This window comes from Corvus brachyrhynchos, unplaced genomic scaffold, assembly GCF_000691975.1.
Source record: "Corvus brachyrhynchos isolate BGI_N302 unplaced genomic scaffold, ASM69197v1 scaffold59, whole genome shotgun sequence".
Lineage (NCBI taxonomy): Eukaryota > Metazoa > Chordata > Aves > Passeriformes > Corvidae > Corvus > Corvus brachyrhynchos.
In genome coordinates this window covers 1387043-1407862 of record NW_008246054.1, presented here as the reverse complement: position 1 = coordinate 1407862, position 20820 = coordinate 1387043, and the positions used below count along the sequence as shown (strand labels likewise).

Below are 20820 nucleotides of genomic sequence, written 5' to 3'. Positions count from 1 at the left end.
TGTGCTTGGGCTCTGGCTGCACAATGGCCCCGCGAGCCGGGCTCGGCTGCCCCGGCCCCTCCGGTGCCACCACCACCAATGTGGTTCCAATTAAGGACTTCCAGCAACGCGACAGCTTCAATCCCCACCGCACAAAGTCGGAACCTCGGCAGGAAGTCTTAAGCCTGCAAATGTCTCATCTAGTGGAACCTTGGCTAACGTAATGAAAGGAAGCAGGAAGAGTGCAGTATTCCTGAAAACCAGCCATTTATTAACATCTCCAAACATAGGAAGGGAAGATATGGCTTAAGATACATGGATCAGGTTTGGATGCAAAGACTCATCTTTTCAGTGCTGGAGTGACAAACATTACATGTAATGGCAATACAGCACATAAACACTTACAGGGACTGCATAAATAACCTCAATAAAATGTGATTCTGGTAAAGAGCATAAATATTTCCAATAAAATCTACCAGAGAGATTCTATTCTTCCATCATCACTCATCAGTATAACTGAATAGGAAACACACCTAGAAGTAAATGCCGAAAGTTCATGTCAGGCTTCATAAATTGCTTTTATCACCATTTCTCTTGACCATGAGTTAATCATAGGCCATTATTTAAGTAGACCTTTAGCATCCTGTGCAGGGGAATGTGCTGTGTCCCCCCTTCCCCACCCAGGGCACACTGAAACAGTCCTTCCTCACTGCGATTCAGGTCCTAAGATGTGGAACACTCCAGCAGTTTTTAATATTTTATCAGGGTAGATTTGTACTTGCAAGACTTCCAAGAGAAGTTCAGCAAGACACATCCCTTGTATAAAGAGCAGAAACACTCGGCACAACCTTTAATCCTTCTGGGATCCCTGGCAGATTAAAGACTGCCCTTCAGAGCAGGCCTTCCCCACTGCTTGACACTTCATCAGTCCTGGGGCTTCTTACAGCCACAACTACTAATTACTCAAAGTTGTTTGCTGGCAGCCAATAGCCATTAAGTGCAAAATTAAGAAGTATCAGTTTCTACCACATGTATTTACTGCTCAAACAAAGTGCCTGCGTGAGCCTTTCAGAACAAAGAGAGGGGTCATTACTCCTCTTGTGCTACACTGGCTCCCAAGGCAATCAGCCTTATTTATAATCAAATGAGTTATATAGGTAAATATCAAATCATTAAAGTAGCAATGCATAAGCATGAATATGGATTTTGGGGACATAATGGCTATATATTGCCCATTTATTACAGTTGCATTTTTACAATTTCTTTAATTCGTTTCCTTAGGCAAACTAGAGACGGCTTAATTATGCTCCCAAGAGGTGGGCAACTACTAATTGGAAGAGAAGCAGGTGAAATAGAGGGACATTTCTTCTTAAGTGAAGAAAGCCCAGCCTTAAAAAATACTGCAATTCACCAGGAAAAGTAATGTAAAAACCCAAGGATTTCCAAAAGGTTCCTATTTACAGCTACACAGGGATTTCACCATTTTGCTTCATTGTTCCAGGAAAATGGATGAGATCACACTTACCACAGTCACGTCTTGCTATACAAGCATTGACTTAATGGGTGGCTCTCTCCCACCACTGGTACTTCCCTCTCTGGGGCAGTCTCCTGACTTCTCTTCAGATTCCTCATTGAAATGCAACAGAATTCCACCCAAAATTTATTGGAGTAATTGATGCAAATCAGAAACTTGACTGCATAAATTGGAACAATGCAGAGAACACACAGCTCTGACACCAGGAGAGCAGCTACAAGGAGCTTTAGTGAGTGCCCAGGTGTGCCAGGCTCAATGGCAATGCCCACCGAGCTCCTTGGGCAGGAATCTTTGTTTCCCAGCAGTGGGAGGACTTCAGCTCCCCCTCCACCTACTCAGAGAAGCACATTGACTATATGCAGATTTAGAAAATAGGAGAAAGGGCGTTAAAAAAACTCCTGGAGAAAGGGCAAACTGCCCCAACAGAAGCATTTGTTAGCAGCTGTGCCAGGGTGCTCTGAGAATATATTCATGCTGGCTGCTAAGCTGTCTGTCTGATAGAATAGACTGTTTTAATCACCCTACGAAATGTACTGTTGCTTCTGGTGACAAAGCTCTGGGGCTCAGCGCACACTCAGCTGCGTCCCAGCTCAGCAAAGACAGGCTTTTCTAAGGGCTCATTTTAAACACAGACACTGAGAGCAAGAAGGAAGCAAACAGACACAGTGGGAGTGGTTTTATGGCACACAAAAAACAAACTGGGAAAAGTAGTGAGGAAAATTGATACACTGCTTCCTCCACATCAACAAATGTTTAAATTTCCAATAAAACAGATGGACAAGAGCTGACCAAGTAGTTGTATGTGCTTGACTATCAATGCTTGGTGGCAGCATCTCACTAACCAGGACTTCTGGCACCTGCTGGCATGTGCTCTAAACAAACAAAACCCAACCAAACAACACCCCAAACCAGCCACCAGCAGCGCAGCTGTGCTTCTGTACTTCCTCTGTTGCTCTGCATCCAAAGGAACAAGCAATTGTGCATCAAGGTGTGAGATCTAATGACAGCATTTTAGTCTCCTCCACCCAAAATGTTTCCCTGGGCTGAAAATACACTAAAGAGCAGTGTCCAATTAAAAAATAAAAACAAAGGATAGCACTCTTCCCCTTGCTTCCCCTCCCACCCCCTGTCCTCAGCAAATCTACACAACAGGGACGATCAATGGGAGATCCACCACCAGCACTGACTCAGCACTGAGAGCAAGTATTTGGGAGACACAACCTTTGGGCATTTTCAGTTCTGAGGGAAGGTATGTCAGTGAGGAATGCAGGGGAACAGAAATACTAAGTTTGAGAAAATCCTTTAAAGAGGGAAATGGGAAGCAAAAGGCAAGTAATCACAGGTGGAATATACTTTTTTCAAACACTTTCAAAGATCTCGAGTGACACGGTCTATCCATCCTTCTGTGAGTTTCAAAAGAGCAGGAGAAGATTCAAAACATCACAGCACAGTCCGTAAATGAGCACAGCCAACTGAATGAACAAGATATTCTGTATTCATAAGAACTGAAGAATCCTCATTGCTTTAAGTTTTGTTCCCATTTCAGCTCTCTAAAATTATTATGTCATATTTGCAAATAAAATAACCAGGCAATAATTAAAATTAAATTAAGCTCTTCTATTTTAAATAATCTCAGGTCATTTCCCTTAAGAGGCAGACACCAGTAAGCAGAAATACTGCCTTAAAGCAGGGAGCAGGGAGCTGATTGCTCAGTCCTCCCAGGCAAAATGACATCTCCAAGTTCACATGGTTACAAAATAGATGGTGGACTCTATTTTGGGAAATATATTTATGGCACATAAATTGTTGCTAAATTGACTTACTCAAACAATGACAGAGTGTGTAGCTACCTCTCCAATTAAAGTTCCTGGCTGGGTAAGGAAATCAGTTGTTGCATTTGTGAGCTGCCTAACAGTTGTACATTTTGAAATCATTCTTTGCACACAGCCTGGCTCCCTCCTGCCATGGCCGGGTGTTGGCCACGAAAGAATCCCCTCGGTGATGCTCAGTGACTTGTGGCTTTCTCTCCTGCACCAGGGTTTGCTTTTTGCACCCTCTGGGTGGGCCCCTTTCCCTGCCTTTGTCAGGAAGTCCATGAATAACTGATCACCAAGGGCAAAGCCTGTGCCTGCGAGCAGCAGGTACCTGAAGGGAGCTGGGGCAGCCTCTCCAAGTGTTAATTACACGTGAGAAGCCCATTATCCAGGGAAAGGCACCTGCTGGCACTGCAAATGACTGGGACCTGCCCTTCCTGCGCAGGGAGTCAGGGAAGGCTCATTTCCACAGGAGATAACTCTTTACATTCTGCTCCCTGTACCCTGACACAGGCACACACAACATTTACATCAGCTGCAGAGGAGCAAACTTCCTTTAAACATGCACGTTTTGGTTTCCAGGCCTTCACTTGCTGCTGGTTATCCCGGCTGGATCCCCAGGAACAGCCGCATCAGGAGAGAGCTTCAGACTCACTCTAAGAAATGTGCACAGTGCTGTGGGTCTGAGGGACAGATACACATCTCCAGAACACACACACAGGTAATGCACACATAGAGATGGCCTTACCAGCAGTAGTCCAGGAGATGTGGGGGCAGGACAGGAATGTAAACATGCTGCCAGAACATCGGGTAGAGCATGGCTGCAGACCCATGGATGCAGGCAGTTAACTGAAAAACACACAGAGAAACCGCAGCGTAAATGAGACAAACCTCGAGCTTCAAATGGTAAACTCAGAGGCAAGAAAGTAAAGAATCAACTCTCCTTTCCTATCAATGCTTTATGAGAAAATACACAGCACTGCTGGCAAAAACAACGGTCTTGGGGGGAGCAGGAGTGGCTGCCATCCGCCTGACTTTGTGAACAGCTGAGAACACGATTCACTCGCAAACCCAACCTGCAAAGAACACCCAGCATTTTATAAAGCAACAGAAACATAGAAATGAAAACACAAAGGGAACTAAGAAACAGTAATGGCAAATCTCCCAAACCTGGAAATTACCATGCATTAAATATCACAAAACTGCTCTGAAATTATAACACAAACTGAAAAAACCATGGCATGCGTTTCTTAAAAACACAGTACGCTAAACTCAGTGATTAAATCTTGATGCTTTAAAAGGGAATTTATCTAATTGCCCTTCACCTAATCATTTGATCCATTGAATTTCTCAGTTACATTGTTAAAAACTCATGCAGAAGAGTTTTGATGTGGCAGGTACCGAATTAGCAAAGGGAAGTGCCAGTGAAGCCACGGGGAGAATCCTCACAGAGGAAATTACTGCTCTCAATCCTATTTCAAACAATAATTATTAATTGGAAAAGAAGATAAGCAGGATATTTGTCACAATCACTAAGGGTATTAATATGGAGCAGGTGGCAATGCTCAATAAGGCAATCTCAGCTAAAGCTATAGGCAAAACACTGTAAGAGGATATGAGCACACACACTTGGGGAAACAAGTAAATAAATCAGAGCACTCACACACAGACACATCCAAGGCAGACTCGGAGGTGACAGGGAAGAGTCACATCCACCCTGCCCCTGTTCCCAGTTCAGAGTGTCCTTTAATCTCCAGGGACACCCAGCACAAGCACTACACTGTGCTTCACTTGTGAGGGATGTTTTGAACACAACTCTCAACAAATCCTCCCAGTTCTCGGAAGGCAGGAGGAAACTGAGCATTTAATGCCTTCTGGGCAAGGGGAAGGAGGCAGAGCACTTCTTATGAGTCCTGAGGAGACAAACTCTAAGGGACTAAGGTCCCTGTGGTGGCCTGAATGTGTCCGAGATCAAACCAAGCAAAGACAAATCATGATATTAATCCTAACTCAGTTAGAGGTGGCATAACCTTAAAAAAAACCAGCCCTCATTATTATTAATTTCCATTAAGACAGACTAGCGACTCACAGACCTTGCAAAGGGAACCCATGACTGGAAAAGGAAATGCTTTGGATGGGCTAAACCAGACCCTTCAGGCTCCGTGTCAGGAAAAATCAGCTACAGCTGGGGGTAGTTTGGGTTCTGTTCACTACCAAAGCCTTTCTGTGAGTAACAGAACCTGGTGGTCCAAGTAAAATGCAGGTCAGTGGGCAGGATGGTGGAAGACAGGCCTGCATTTTATGTGTTACTTTTATGTCACTGAACAACACAACCAGTTTTTTCTAAATTTAAATTTAATTCTAGATTAGGAACTGCTTCTCTGAGGATTGAGTGGATAATTTCAGCCATTACTACACAACATGGTCGTGGCTGTAGAGGAGTGAATTCCATAATCCTACGAGGCCTCTTCCAAGCCCCTTCCCACTGGTTTTAAAACTCAGCAAGAAAAGATGAAACATCCACAATGCTCAGCACTCAGACATCTGAGCAGGACCTGACACCTCCTTTGGAGACTCCCACCTGTCAGGAATCAGGTGACACCCGAGCAGGGGTGAGCCCCAGCCCCAGCCTCCAGCTCTGCCCTGAGAAGGGCTCAAACCCAGCTGATCTGCTGGAGACCTCACCTGATCAGTGACTGTCACCCAGGAAACAAGCACTTCAGAGTAAGGCAGCCTGAGAAATGCCCAACTGCCAGAACTACAAGAATCCAGAATTTTGAACTCGGATTAGTTCCACTCCTCAGCTCTGTGCAGCTGTTGCTGGAGGGTGTAAGGAGATCGCTGTGGAAGGGACACACTCAGTCACTGGGCACTTTGTGCAGTTCTATATTTAATGCTCTAAAAGCCTGATTTGAGGAAATGAGATCAATAGGAATTTGTCACAAACTTGAAACTACTAAGCTGATGTTGAACTACACGAGATCATTTTCCACCTCTGGCTCCTGGCACACACTGGGCAGGATGTGGCTACCAAGGTGCAATAAGGACACTGAGGAAAAGAACCACCTTTTGCATGGCTGTAAGATTAGGGGGTTGCATTCTTTGGGGCTAAAAACCAAGTAGAAAGCTGAGCTATAACAGAATTAAGCAGTGAAAGCAGTACCGTCACAAAGGCTGTGTATGAAGGCAACAGGGACAGCAACAGAGCTGTGGCATCAGAGCTGGGCAAGCTCTCAGCTGTGAAGCATCACAAGGACAGGTGGGGTATCAAATTGATCATATGTTATTCTAATTCCTCACCCTCAGAGCCCCAAGGCCCATCAGACCCCTGCCAGGGAATAGGAGGTTTGTCAGAGCTCCCCGTGCTGCGGCAGAAGTGGCACAGGAAGCTCTGCTCCAGGATCAAACATCCATGTCACGATGGGATTCTTTGCTTTGTGCTAAAACTCCAAAAATCACAGAAAAGGCAAAGAAATCCACCTCAGTATGATGGAGCCAGACAGAAACATCCCTGAAATCCCCAAGTTTAAGTAATTTCAGAGCTTCGCGTAAGACGCCTTATAATGAGAGCCAGCGTGCTGCTGCCCCACTCCCAGCCAGGAAACACCTTGGGGTGGCCGGGCTGCAAGTTCTGAAGGAAAAGAGAATTCTGGATGGAAGGAGAACTCCAGTTTCATTTTTGCAGCAGCATGCTCCCACCAGCAGGTGAGCTTCTGCCAGGCACAGGGCATTTATCATTTTGGTTCATATCTCACGTTTTTTGAGGACTTAGATCACAGAATATGCAATGAAATTTAACAGGAATAACTGTTTTAACATTTTGAGAAATTACCTGCATTTCCTTTTGTAGAGATGAAGAACAAAATCCAAAAAAACAGCAATAATTTCTCTATAGGTTCAGTACACATGCTTTATAAAATAGCTAACAAACACGGCTTTGTTCAGTTACCCCTAAATCTTATTCAACTTAAGGATATAAGGATATTGAAAATCAAAATTTGAATTTGAGATGATGTATTGTAGCACAGAATTCATTCCACCATAAAAGGCTTTCTACCCAGGATGGTTTTGTTTTCTATCGCTCACCTGGTATTAAATTCAAGCCCTACGTCTGAAGTGTGTCTCCCAAAGCTAACAGAAATGAACTGCAAATAGGTCCCTTCCACTTTTGTGTTAAAAATCCAAAAGCTAAAAACAAAGGCAGCAGCCCCTGAGCAGCCCCAGAGCAGCCCCCCAGGCTGGCTGCACTCAGGGAGTGGGGGGTTTGGTTCCTTTGCAGTGACAAGGTCTTGGCTTCCTCCGAGCACAGGCTGAGAGCAGAGAATGTTCCTGGGCTGGAACGGCGAGCGGCAACTGCTGGCTCCAGCCCAGCTCCTCAAACCTGCCTTCCACTGTCACTCCAATCTGCCAGCAGTTTATAGAGAAAGTTGTAAGCTAAGAACACACAGTATGAATACCCCTCCCTCCCAAGAACCAGACGTGCTTTTATCTTGGACAGAGGCAAAAGGAAGAGAAATAACAGAAAGAGAGGAAAAAAACCCAGCCCCACTTGTGAATTGGCTCATTAAGGAAGGCACAGTGACAGGTAAGTAATTCCTCTTCCCAGGCTCTGTCACAAAGGGAGAGATTAAACCAACCAACCACACATCTGAAATGCTTTGGGCAGCCCTTCTCTTCTTCCCTCCTCTCTGATCATTTACTGTTCTTTTCATTCCGTAGGTTGCTGAAATAAACACCTCTCCTTCATTTTATTTCATTACCAGGCCTGGATGGAATTTTCCTTATTTTAGTAGTGATGACATAGAATACGTGGCAGATAGAGAAGTTAAGATTTTACAAGTTTTCTATGGTATTAAACTTCATAATACTTAAATGCTTTCAGTTAAATGTGGGATTGATTGTAAACATTATTAATAGTTGTTATTAGGTCCTGGAGGCTATTATAATCCTCCTCCTTTTGCTTACCTTTCAAAATGATACTGCAATAGTTATTCTGGGATTAAGTCTGAGGCCTTACTCCTCTCACTTCTCTGCCCTGTGCTGACAGACCATCCTTACGAGGATTTGTGGACATTACTCCAGCCTTCCAGAGCATTCACAATGCCATGGAGCAGTTTGAATCTCAAGCACAAAGCAGGTCTGGTCATACATCAGATACCAGTTACAGCCACAGGAAATGGAAATAGCAGCTGTACTTCAGCCAGGACTGCTCGAGTGCTCAGCCCACAGCACTAGAAACCAAAATTAGTTAAACCATCTTCAGCACTCACAAAGGAAAGCAATCAATAGTCATTTACAGAGCAAACACGATGACCATGGAGCATTTGCTTTCATAAAGAAAATCACAATCTTATTGACTGCTAAACCTTGAAATGCATAACACAAAACTTTGAACTGAATCAAGCCCTGTGCTTGTTTTGATCTCCAGCCATTTTTCAGAAGAGAGTACTCTAGAATATTCAGCAGCTTTCATCTCTCAGACACTTGATGGAGCCTAAGGAGCATTAAGACTAAACCTTATCAAACACAACTCAAACACAACGGCAAAACTGTGCATTGTCAATGTACTTCAGCCCACTCCTCTGGTCCATCCAGAAGAGGTCCCTGGAACATCCATTTGACAGTGTCATTTATCTTTTTTTTTTTTCCTGTCAAGTAAATTCTGAATAAAGGACTTCACTATGGCATAAGTCTTTGAACATTTGTGTACCAAACAGCCACAAAAATCCCTGCATCCAAAAAATTCTTTTGAACATTGTGGGCCAACAGAAGTTCTATAAAATCCTCACATAAGGCACAAAACTGAGCTGGGGCTGCATAACTGAGGTTGAAAGGTGGACCTGGAGATAATCAGTTAATTTCCTACATATGACTGTGATTAAAAAAAAAAAAATACTGTGAATAGAAGAAATTCTTGTGCATTTTACTTACAGTGCTCAGCTTACTACAGCAAATGAGGATGCGGCGCTCGTACAGCATACTGGCGTAGAGATGCAGCATGTTGTTGACATCAACTGCTACAAAATACTCTGTCAGATTTCTCTGGGGAGAGACAAAAATCATTTTTTACTCATGACATTACAAAACCAAGTGTCCTTAACAAAAAAAAAAACAAAACCAAAACCAAAGAGATTTCATCCTTCTATTGTGCTACATCCAGTATGAGGCTTAACAAAAGAAAGCAGGATTTCATCTTAAGGCAGAGGCCTTTCTAATTGCAGTATCTCTCCCCAGAGTTTTGGGGAGCTGGGTCTTAGAGTAATAAAAGTGATGATGTTTCACCCACAGCTTTCTGAATACTAGATACTTCTCTGAGAAAAAAAATGTTCTGTCACTTTTATGGAGACTTCAAAGCTGCCTGATAAAGTACCAAAACTCCACACCCCAACACTAAAAGCAGCTCTCAGAGGCCAGTTCCAATACAGCAAATTCAATTGTGAGCTCAGTCAGTGCTAGAAAAATTCTGACTATTGGAAACACATCTGGGCATTTAACACACACTAAACCCAGTTGTCTGAACCGAACCCCTCACTTCGGGCACTCAGACATCCCTGGGTGGGAGACAGGAGCACCTCCCTGGGGAGACTGAGGAAGGAGGCAGGAAATTATCTCTCTGAGCACTTCACTTCTTAAAACATAGAAATTAAAGAAAAAGGGAGAGGTGGAGGAAAAGATAATGCCCAAAAATGCTGAATTAGGGAATTTGTCTCCAAATAGCTTCTTACAGACATGAAAGGGTTGCTATAGGATAAAGACAGCCTTATACAAAAAGCACATGTGAGAGCAAAATTAGATTAGTCATGAATTCAAGTGCAATCTTAATCATCCTTAAATAAAAAAGTGCAGAAAAGCAAAAAGCAAATATGATTTAGAAACTTAAAGAAGCTCAACAAAGCCTATTAGCACTTTTGACAGATCCAAGATACTTGGCCTGAGAAGTCTGCCAAGATGCTTCATACTGTGCAAAAATATGTTCCCCAGCTTGCCATCCAAACACAAAGAACTGAAGGAAAATTAAGCATTGTATTTGGGAGACTTTGGTACCAGTATGTAGAGGGATAAAAACTGAGCTCATTATGATTGGCTTCAAACACATAAAATAAAACAATCATTCAGGTCTTTATTAAAGTAGAGCTGGAGCCACAGACAGGTACAGTCAAAGGAGAAAAAAAAAAGCCAACACATTTTGCCAAAAACCTATTAAACTATCATGTACTTTTTCTGTATTTCTCATCCCATCTGTGCTGATTAACATGATATTTTTGTCTAAACATAAGCTGTCTTCTCCACAGCTCTTCTTCCCCCTCTCACCCACCCTTCCACCACGCCAAAACACAGTGTGTGACGACACAATTCCTGCTAATAGTGGGAATTAAAAGAATTTTTAAGGAGCCCTGAACTCCCTTTGATGCCACCCAACTCAGGGGCACGGCAAAAGCAGCACACAATCCCTGCATCCTGCCCGAGGGTGCAGCCCTGCTCCACACGGATCTGTTTGTGAGGCAACAGCCTCCACTGCGAGAGGAAAATAGACGTGGGGATTTGATTTGCAATTGTTCTTTCATCGAGTTTATTGTGATGACATGACACACAAATGTACCTTCAGATGGAAAGATTTGTAAGGTTTCAGTCTTGTCTGCTCTCCAAGATTTGCCAAGGACACCTGGGAACCATGTGGGCTGCATGGAAATGTATTGGTACTGAGGAGATTCACGTGTTCCCTCAAAGTTGTATTTATAAGAAAGCTGTCAGCTCTGAAGCTGAAATTGGGACTTACACATGTATTTTGAAAGACATGTCTCGTAAGTGACAAAACCATGAATGAGTTAAATAAATACAAATGAAAGCGTTCCAATTTGCAGGATAATTGTTATGTATTTTGCTTCCTAGGACTTAAACCTTTCTCAGGGCAGTAAAAAGCAGGATTTTCAGAACAGGTATTCCCACTCCTCTCAAAATTCACCAAGAGTGTTACAAAACTCCCTCACGCTCCTTTGAAATTTCATTCCCAGATCAATCATCCATTTGATCATTTGCTATCTCGTATCAATAAACACACACTGACTACTCTGACTTTTGAGATTAAAAATCACGTACTTCTCTTCCACTGTCAGCTAATGAGGAAGATGGACCCAGTGATACAAAAGTACTGAGGGCATCATCCCCAAGAAAACACCATCATTTCAGCCTCTTAACTTACCTGCACCTTCTGAAAGACAACAGCTACTACCAGGAAATTCAGTCTTGCACTATATTTCCTGCAACCAACCTGATTTATTTCTGAAGTCACACTGCATTTACACATCCCTCACACAACTTACATCTCCTGAAGAAGGGAATGAGTTGCTGTTACAGAAAAGTGCCCGTGCTAAATGGTCTGTGACTCATTAAACACATTGATCTGACACAAAGTCAGATAATTCCAAGAGGTTTGTTAACATTCCAAACAGTGCTCTCTGCAGCTCTCCATTCATCACCACATCCAACTACGAAGTTTGGCACCACTACAACATTTGCTAATATGGGTTTTAAATGCAATTCCTGGTAAGATGTACAGAATTTTTAATAAATCAGGTCAATTGACTAAAATACAGCAGACTTATGCCCATTTAATATCCTTGTATTATTCCCTAATATGCTCAATTCCACACAGAAGTTGGTTTAACAGACAGACAAAAACCTTTTAAGAAATTAGACAATCCTGGGATAGTGGGAGGTGTCACTGTCCATGCCAGGGGGTGGCACTGGATGGGCTTTAAGGCCCCTTCCAACCTGAATTATTCTGGGATTTTATGATTCTATGAATTAGGACAGGATTTGATGACTGGTTTAGACTCAGGGATTGATTCCTGAATTACACCCAGCGTATCATTATTTGTACAAAAATAAAGCACCTCGGAAGAAAGAGCGCATCTATTAAATTTCCTGTCAGGATATGTGTCAGTATGAAGAGTCTGCAACACAGCAAAACCAGCAACAGTGTTTTGAAAGCCAAAAAAAAGCCCCGAATGCTATCTGCTATACAAATCACCCACAAATGAGATGGAATGGCTTGATGATCCTTTTTTCTTTCATGCCATCAACTGAAGAATATGATGCTGAGACCGACTGCAAAATGCTTGGGAAAGAAAACTGAGATGTCAGGCACAGGAGTTTGGCTGAGACAGAGCAGGAGCACATTAAAGAGTATTTAAGAGAAGCAAATGCCAGCATTGTCTCCCCACAGACTTATCATCTGGCTGGAGAGCTGAGCCAGGCTGGAACACACATGACTGCAGGAGGCTTAAAAAGTCTCCCAAAAAGTGGCTCTAAAGAGCCAGGTGTGTCTGGTGTTCTCAGGAGCCGTCTAGCAAGCACAGTGTTTTCCCTGCTGTCTCAGGTCATTATTCCAGAGGGGTGGCAGTGTAGGATTAGCAGAGCTGCTGTTTTACCCACATCAATCTGTCCATCATCCTTGTCCATACAGTTCAGCTTTTAATCACACATGCAGCTCTGAATGCTCAGTATTTTACAGAATAAAACCTATTCCAAACAGAGTAATATTTGTCATCTGTGTAGCTGCTGACATTAAATGGAAACAATAAAGTGCAGGGTCCTCTCAAATACTCACATTTTCGGGTATACTGGGAAGCTCTCTGGTGTCAGGCACAGTAAAGTAAGAGTGCTACAAAAAGAGCAAATATTGATTATTTCAGTAATGTTAAAAGCAATCTAAATTTATTGCTTGGTATTAGTATCAGCAGTAACAGCAGTTGCTCAGCTAAGTAAAAATGACAGAACATTTGTTACCAACTACCAGCCTGAGTTCTCTGTCCTGGATTCCACAGGCTGGGTTCCCAGATCACAGGGGCAATAGGAAATGCAGGAAGATAGACAGTATCAAATGCTCCTGGAAAGTTATATTCCATGTTTTTGTTCTTCAGAGCTGCTGCTACAGCCAGACTCACACAGGCTGCGACAGATGCCAAGGAAACTCCAAGGCAGGCTGTAATTCAAGCCAGCTTTCCCCAGCCCACGGCAGGATGGACTTCAGGGAACAGCAGCAGGCAGGGCCTTCTCTGACTCACAGCACCAGAGAGGTTCATTCCAGCCAAGGGGGAGGTTATGGAAATGTACTGGGAAATGCTTCCTAAGGTTCAATGCCTGCTTACCTACAAAATACTGAAAAGTTTTAGGTCACTTTTATACACCCTAAAAGCACATTTTGAAATATCATATTGCTTTCATATAATTTCATAATCCATTATATTGTTCAGTGTTTTTAATTGTCTGCATTCCAGGAGCTCAGGTTCATTCCAGCTCCCAATCTGACCACAGATGGCTTGAATGATCCTTGGTCAGGGCTTTGGAAAAGGAGAGAATGTGACTCGTATACAATTTATATAATTTTAAAGATTTTCACAATTTGTCTTAGGGCTACTTATTAATTACTGGCTGAAGCCTTAAAGGCTGTTCCATCCTTGGCATAGCTCCACAATTGGCACTATTCTCTTGTACACAAATCTCAGCCATCTCAGTGCTTCCTGATCAGGCTGTAACCTGAAATAGCAGGCAGGGACCACAGCCTCCACTAAATGGAGACACTAAATGAGAAACACAAGTTTTGCTTTCTGATGCATCACTGGTTTGGTTTGGTTTGGTTTGGTTGCAAAGATGCAGTGCCAAGGCAGAGGAACAGCACTCAGAGCTGTATCACACAGAGGAACCTCCCTCCGACCCCGCAATGGGCTCAGAAACAGACAAAATAAAATCAGAAAGACACGGTCCCTGGGCTGCTTGTTTTTATCCTTTCTTGCTCCATTGCCCATGAAATGTCTGAGACAAGGGGAGACAGGCAGCATTCCTTGGAACCACTGGCATGAAAAAGCCGGAATATCCCCACTGCCCCTGGCCTTGGGAGACAGCTCGTCCCCTGAACAGAACTGCTGCTCCTCAAGAGGGATCTTGAGGGGCTGGGGACATGTCCAGGGCCAGCTGGGACCAGCAAGGCCACACAGCTGCCCCCTGGGCACTGCCAGCCTGGCAGGGAGTGAGGGGCATGAGCTGCTTCTTGCCAGAAAGCGCTTTAGGAGGAGTAAAGGAAATGGGAGGGAGACTTCCCACGTGAACTCTCAGCTGGCAGCAGCAGCAAGGAGCATCTGCAGGGCTCACCACAGCCTGGAGCACAAGGCTGTGCTGCAAAAATGAAATTGAAGACAAAAACCCCAGAAGACTAAATTCAAAATACAATCCCATCAATTAAATCCCACATCCATACTGCCAGTGTGCTTTAATTTTAATTTTCTCACAAAATATAAAAATGAAATAAATTCTTTTTTGTGCAAGGTTTTCTGAGGAGGGGGGGAAGGAAGAGGAGAAGGAACCAGAAAATGTGATGAGCAGTTAATACTCCCAAGGCTGCTGTGACAGGTAAGTGCCTGTTTGCTTCCCAGCCTGCTCCCCCTTCAAACTGCCAGGGTCAGGAGTTGTGCAGAAGTGTGGGCAGTAAATGTCCCACCGGTGCTCCGTGACCTCCCGCAGGTCATAGAGGACATGGTGAGAGATTCCCAGGGGTAATACACACAGCCTTCCCCCAATCAAAGAAGTGCATTTCAAGGACATTTGAGGTTAGGGAAAGGGAAGCAGAGGGCCCCAATTGTGAAAGGGGAATTTCGCAGCTCCTCACAGGAAAACAACACCGGTGTACAAGCTCCAGGAGAGGATTGCTTTTGACATTCCTCTACTATGACATGGAATGAATATTAAACACCTTAGTTTACATCTTCCCCCCACACTTACCACTCCAAGATGAACAGAGGTTCCTGGCTCAGGGATGGTAAGTTTATGAAATGTTTCTAGGAGCTCACTCCTCTGACTATCCTGAAATGAGAAGGAGAATAACCAGGAATACTAAGCAGGCATTGCTGTCACCAGGTAAACTCCGAGGCAGAAGGGCAGTGTAGGCCATGGGGGTGGGTAAACATTTTGCATTCATAAGATCAGGTCTACTTTTACTGCCCATGACAAGTAAACCTGGATCAGACACCTGGCACAGACTGATGTGACTCTGCAATACGGGAACAGCAGAATTACAGGAACTGGGCTGAACACAGGGCAGGGAGTCAGGAAGCCCAGCATGGCTGACTGCAGAGACTTGTGTTGGATCCACAGCCCCAATCTTGCACTTTGTCTTTCCCAAAAAGAAAATTAAATACATATTTATTTTTCAGAGGCACTTGCCAAGCTGAGTATGATCTTTTATATCACTGCATTATACAGATTAGTAATTCACATGGTCATCTCGAATAGAAGCACGTCTTCAAACAGTTTCTTTCATCCTCTCACCCTCACTCATTTGATACTGGCATAGGAGAACGAGGGTCAGTATTTTAGAATAATACCTGTCCTTTTGCTGAATAATCTGCCAGGACATTAAGCAGTTTATAAAAGACTTCAAACCATGGGAGGTAACTGAAAAAAAAAAAAGATAAAAGACAGTTATTTTGGTTTTGAATCCTAACACAAGAGGACTTTTAAAATTGAATAATCAGTATCTCAGTTTTTAGTTGTTTTAAAATCTCATTCCGTCACTGTACTTAGCCTGGCCCTTGCTTCAGTCAAACAGAAACTTCACCTTCAGTACATTTGCATGCAACTTCCAAAAGAGAAGAAACAAAATTAAAAGGAAAACATGCAGAAAAATCCCATCTTTTTCATTTACTTTACATCTCCATTCCATAAGGTAGGACAGCGAGGATGTTCCTTTTCACTGCAGCTTTGGTAGGATTCTGTGCCCTGTTTTCATGGCACAGTTCTTTATTTCAGTCCCTCTTCCAACACCAGTGAGGAACTTCCCTCGGCTGTGGCGAATGCAAAGCCAGTCAGTGATGCTCTTTAATCACAGCTGCTTTCTGAAGCAAATGGATTCTATTTTGATATAGTTAGACAGGATTTAAAGTTTTTATAAAATATGACTACATCCTGACAGCTGTAAGGAATGGAGTGCCCTGTGGTCCCTGGCTGTGCAGCTCTGGTGATAAATGAGGTGAGAAGCTCTCTGTGAGACAAAGTGACTGGCACTCCATCATTAGCGTTTGTTTGAAGCCTGCAAATGCTACTGTAAAATGTAAGTAGCTTATCAAAATATACTGATAAGCAACTTAACTTTTCATGTTATATGACAGCATTATCGTTTAAATTAATACACTCGAAACATCTTTACAAAGTGTGTATTCGAATAGAGCAGAAAGACAGACAATTACCACTTTAAACAGCATTTAAGTTTGGCATTATATTGTAAACAATCCAGAAGGATTAGGTAGAAGATAAGTTTCTTTCTTTCTGTTTAGTTAAATAAACTTCAGGAGAGTTAAAAGCCATTACAAGAGTAACAAGAAATCCTCTCCAAACATATCTGCTAAGTAGAGATTAAGAACCTGGTAAACAAATCCGTGCAAGGCATCTATCAAAAGAGTTTGAGAAGACAGAAAAGCAGGAAGGCAGAAAGCTCCCTGGCAGTGGGAAACCAAAGCTGCTTCCAGGGAGGCACCATTAAAAGTTCTACTTAATCGTTCAGGGACTTGGCCGGAAAAATACTCTGTGAATACAGAGCTAAAATGAGAATCCTTAAAACCATTACTGTGTTTCTAATGTCTGTGTATCATGTCTTGTAAAAGAGGAAAACAAAAGCAGGTTCTCCCAGGCCTCCACCTCTTTGGGGCCCAGGGAAGCCAGAGCAGGGACCCGAGGGGGCAATGCTGAGCCCCCAAATCAGGGCAGGTCCTGGATGTCCTTTAGAGCTTCCTCATCTGTCCTGTCAGGGGCCGTGTGCTCACTGCTGAGCCTCCCTGCAGCTTCCAGGGGGTTTCTTTATTACCATCACACACCCAACATGACACATCTGTAGGCTCCAGCCATGAGGATACTTCAGCCCAAACCAATTTGAAATCTTTTACTCAGCACCTAGGAAAGAGCCTCTATGACTCTAATAAAAATAACCCAGATAATATGAGACATATTCACACAGTGTCAAACACCAGCAAACCCTCCACACAGAAAAAGATACAGCCCCACTTCTGCTACACTTGAGACTCCCTGGCTTTCCCTTCTCTTCACCAGTATCCTCTGATGAACCTATTGTCCTTTTTTTAACACTCACTCCTCCTCGTTTTCCAAATGATGGGTTAGCATCTCACCATAACTGCTTCTTTTTCTATTTTGAGAATAACTTCCCATTTTGAGGACAGTGTCACAGTTTGGAATCTGAGGAAATGAGCTGGTATCTGAAGAAAAACTCAGCACTCCACCACACATGGGGATCTATGTGGCTCTTGCTCGAGAGAGGGGCAAGACAAACTAAGACAAACCCACCACAAAATTGTATAAATTATGCAGACAATCTCACTTCAGTTTTCACCTCCCTCCATTGTCACTGCACGATCTCATCCCAAAATTTCTGGATACATTAGAAAGCTAATTTATCCTGCCATCTTCAATACTTTTACTTCATCACTTATTCCATGTGTTGACTACTCAAGAATAAAACAGTTCTGCTTTTATTAGACCAAACTGTGACCAGTTAAAGTTGAAAAAAGCCTCAAAAATCCCCCAAGAAATACAGTTATCCAAATTTGTTTCTAGATGTCTGCCAAAAGGAAAAAAGAAAAAAATGTGGATTTTTTTTCTTATAAAAGCGAATCCTCAAGGCAGCCTTTAAACACCCCTCCAAAGAAACAGAGGCTGATTTTATAACCTAAAACTTTCTGTACCGCGTGGACCTTAAGTAGCACAACTGGTAGCACTACTGAAGATTTATGGCTTATGACTTGCTCATATTTAATTTGTAACCAAACACTTCCCCTTCCTCTTAGCTACCTCAGAACTTTTGATTAACTCTTGTTTTCACAGGTCAGAGGTTAAGCAAAGGAAGGGAAGCGCTCTGCAGTGAGATTGCCCAGAGCCCGGAGAGTGGAGCAGCCCCTCCCAGCAACATCAAACCAGCCAGGGACGGCACAGCACCCAGCAGAGCTGAAGTTCAAAGACCCCAATGAGCATAAATCAGATCGAGGTTGAAGAGTAAACAAAAATAAAGGGGCAACCTGAAATTTCAGCTCTTTTTTCAGCTTTACCCCCATTTTCAGTCTCCTCACCCTGATAGAGGCAGATCTGCCACAACCCCTGAGAATGAAAGCAAAGCCTCATCAGCTGGGGCTTGTCTGAGCTGAGGGCTGGATGTAGAACTCTGCTGAGCTCTCCCTCTGATCCTGGGGTGCCTCCTGCAGTGAGGGGCACTGCCCCTGCCAGGAAAGCTGCTCCTGGCCCAGCCAGGCCTGCCCAAACTCCCTGCAGGGCTGCACAGCACCTTGGTCACCTGTCAGCTTCTTCTTGGTGGCTCCTTGAAAGCACAAAACATCATTATTTACATATGTCACAGCAATCAGGGGCAGCAGAACCTTGAGACAACAGTGCTGAGCTGCTGGGGAAACACAAAGGGTTCCAAAATGTGGGGTTTAAACAGCAGTGAAAAATCAACAGCTGAGGGCCAGGCTCAGACAACAGCACAGGGAGAAAAAGGAGCAAATCAGCATAAAAAGGACCCCAGCCATGGCCGTGGGCTGGGCCAGTGCAGGTCTGGGGCTTTGTCTTCCCCAGGACATTGACTGAAACAAACACCTGAAGTTGAGCCAGGTCAAACTGCACCTGTGGATATAGAGCAGAAAGGCCACAACAGCACACCAAAAATGGATGCCTCATTTTACTCTATTTCTATCCCAAGCCAGAAGATGCAACAACTCTAAGAACAGCACAGGGGAAATCTTTAAGAACATCTACACTGGCATCCAGTTGATTTCTTGATCAAGGAAAAGATGCCTTCCTCAGGAAAAAAGAGCTATTTCTTATCCAGTTCTGAAGGATTACTAATGAAGAGAGGGTTTGATAATAAACGTCCTTTCTTTGAGATGTGAAAATTCCACCATTATAATTTCTTTTGATATTTTCTGAGCACTCATTAGGATGAAGGAGAGTCATAAGTTACAGCATGTACCTCTCCAAATCCCTGCAGCTGTCCCACAGACACCGTGTCCATCCAGGGGCAAGGGCAGAGCAGGGCTGGGCAAACACCAAACACAGGGTGGAACCAGGAATTTGCTTACTGTTAGAAAGGTAAATCTCCAGTGAAGTCGGCTTAAAAAAGGAGAGACTCTGCAGGGTTACTTGTAGCAGGCAACCAGGAAGGAGGACGCAATAGGAGGACAACCAACCTGGGAATGCTGAACTCATCAAACCCAACTCCCAGGGAGCACGCCAGGGTTTGGGAACTTCGTCAGCAAAAATGCTCCATGTTGCAGTGCAGCAGCAGCAAGCCCCAGTGGCAAGGGAGACCTTTTCAAATGATTTATGAAGATTTGCCAATTACCATAGCAACCATTTATAAAACTAATTTTTAACATTGCCAGCTCCAACATTCCATTTACTGGTGTGCTGACACCATGAAAAAGCCGAGCCAACACCTGTGGCAAGATACCTGTGGCACCTTTGGTTTCCTCTGAACCTGTGAAGTCCCACCTTGGTTCACACAATTCCTAGAGCACCAGAGCAGCTCCTGGGCCGTGTATAGGCTGAGCTGCACTCAGGTACAGCTCTCATTTGAAATTAACGGGACTCAGTAACTAGTCTGACATCAACACATTTCATGCAGCATCTCCTCCTAGACTGAGTTGCAAGCACACATAACTTTTACTCCTTCCATTCACACAGATCAGAAGTGGAATTTTTAACATGTATTTATTTATAACACATACTATATATATTTTGATAACAGCATAACCAACTGCCATCTCCTTTGCAAAACAGAACAGTCATTTCCATTTTGCAGATGGGCACACTTCTCTGTGGTGACAGGCTTACAAAATCTGTCTGTATTAGCCAGGATTGGTTTCAAGGAGTTCCCAAATCTTGACCTTTTTGCTCAGCACAATAATCTACAGTGACCTAGAACACAGAATACAATCATGACCTCAGTTATTATATGAACTATAGATGCATCATCACTAACTTCACTGACAAAAGTGTAAGGAAGAGGAAATTCAGGCCAAATGCTTCTTCTGCCAACACGACTCGTGCATGTGGCACTAAAACACCCAGTGCTTCAGTTCATGGACTCTGAAGAACAGATAATAACAAATAAGAATTCCCACCCAGGTCCTTGGCTGTGGCAGTGATGTCACCACGGAGCCCAGCAGGGTGACACCGTGCAACAGGAGTGACCTGTGCCACAGGGGCACCTGCACCTCTCCCTGTGTCCCCTCCACACCATCACTGTACCTAATGGCAGAACTCCAGCACAGCAAGCAGAGTTGAAAATCCCAAGGAAGATTCAGCAGATTGAAAAAAGTGATGGAATTATTATTGTTATTATTATTATTATTATTATTATTATTACTACTACTGCCATTTTTCATTTCAATGTATGAAGCCAGTGAAGGCTCCTGGTGAAGAAGAACACATTTTCTG

General features: G+C 43.5%; 1 protein-coding gene across 1 annotated transcript in view; it reads right to left on the bottom strand.

Annotated features, from left to right (window-relative positions):
* Positions 1-20820, bottom strand: part of DENND1A (DENN domain containing 1A) — a 165065-nt gene that overhangs the window by 75940 nt on the left and 68305 nt on the right. The window contains exons 7-11 of the mRNA XM_017745390.1: positions 15708-15777; positions 15106-15186; positions 12938-12991; positions 9259-9369; positions 4076-4176 (exon numbers count right to left, since the gene is read on the bottom strand). Of these exons, the coding sequence (XP_017600879.1) occupies positions 4076-4176; positions 9259-9369; positions 12938-12991; positions 15106-15186; positions 15708-15777 (417 nt within the window). The remainder of the gene's footprint in view (positions 1-4075; positions 4177-9258; positions 9370-12937; positions 12992-15105; positions 15187-15707; positions 15778-20820) is intronic.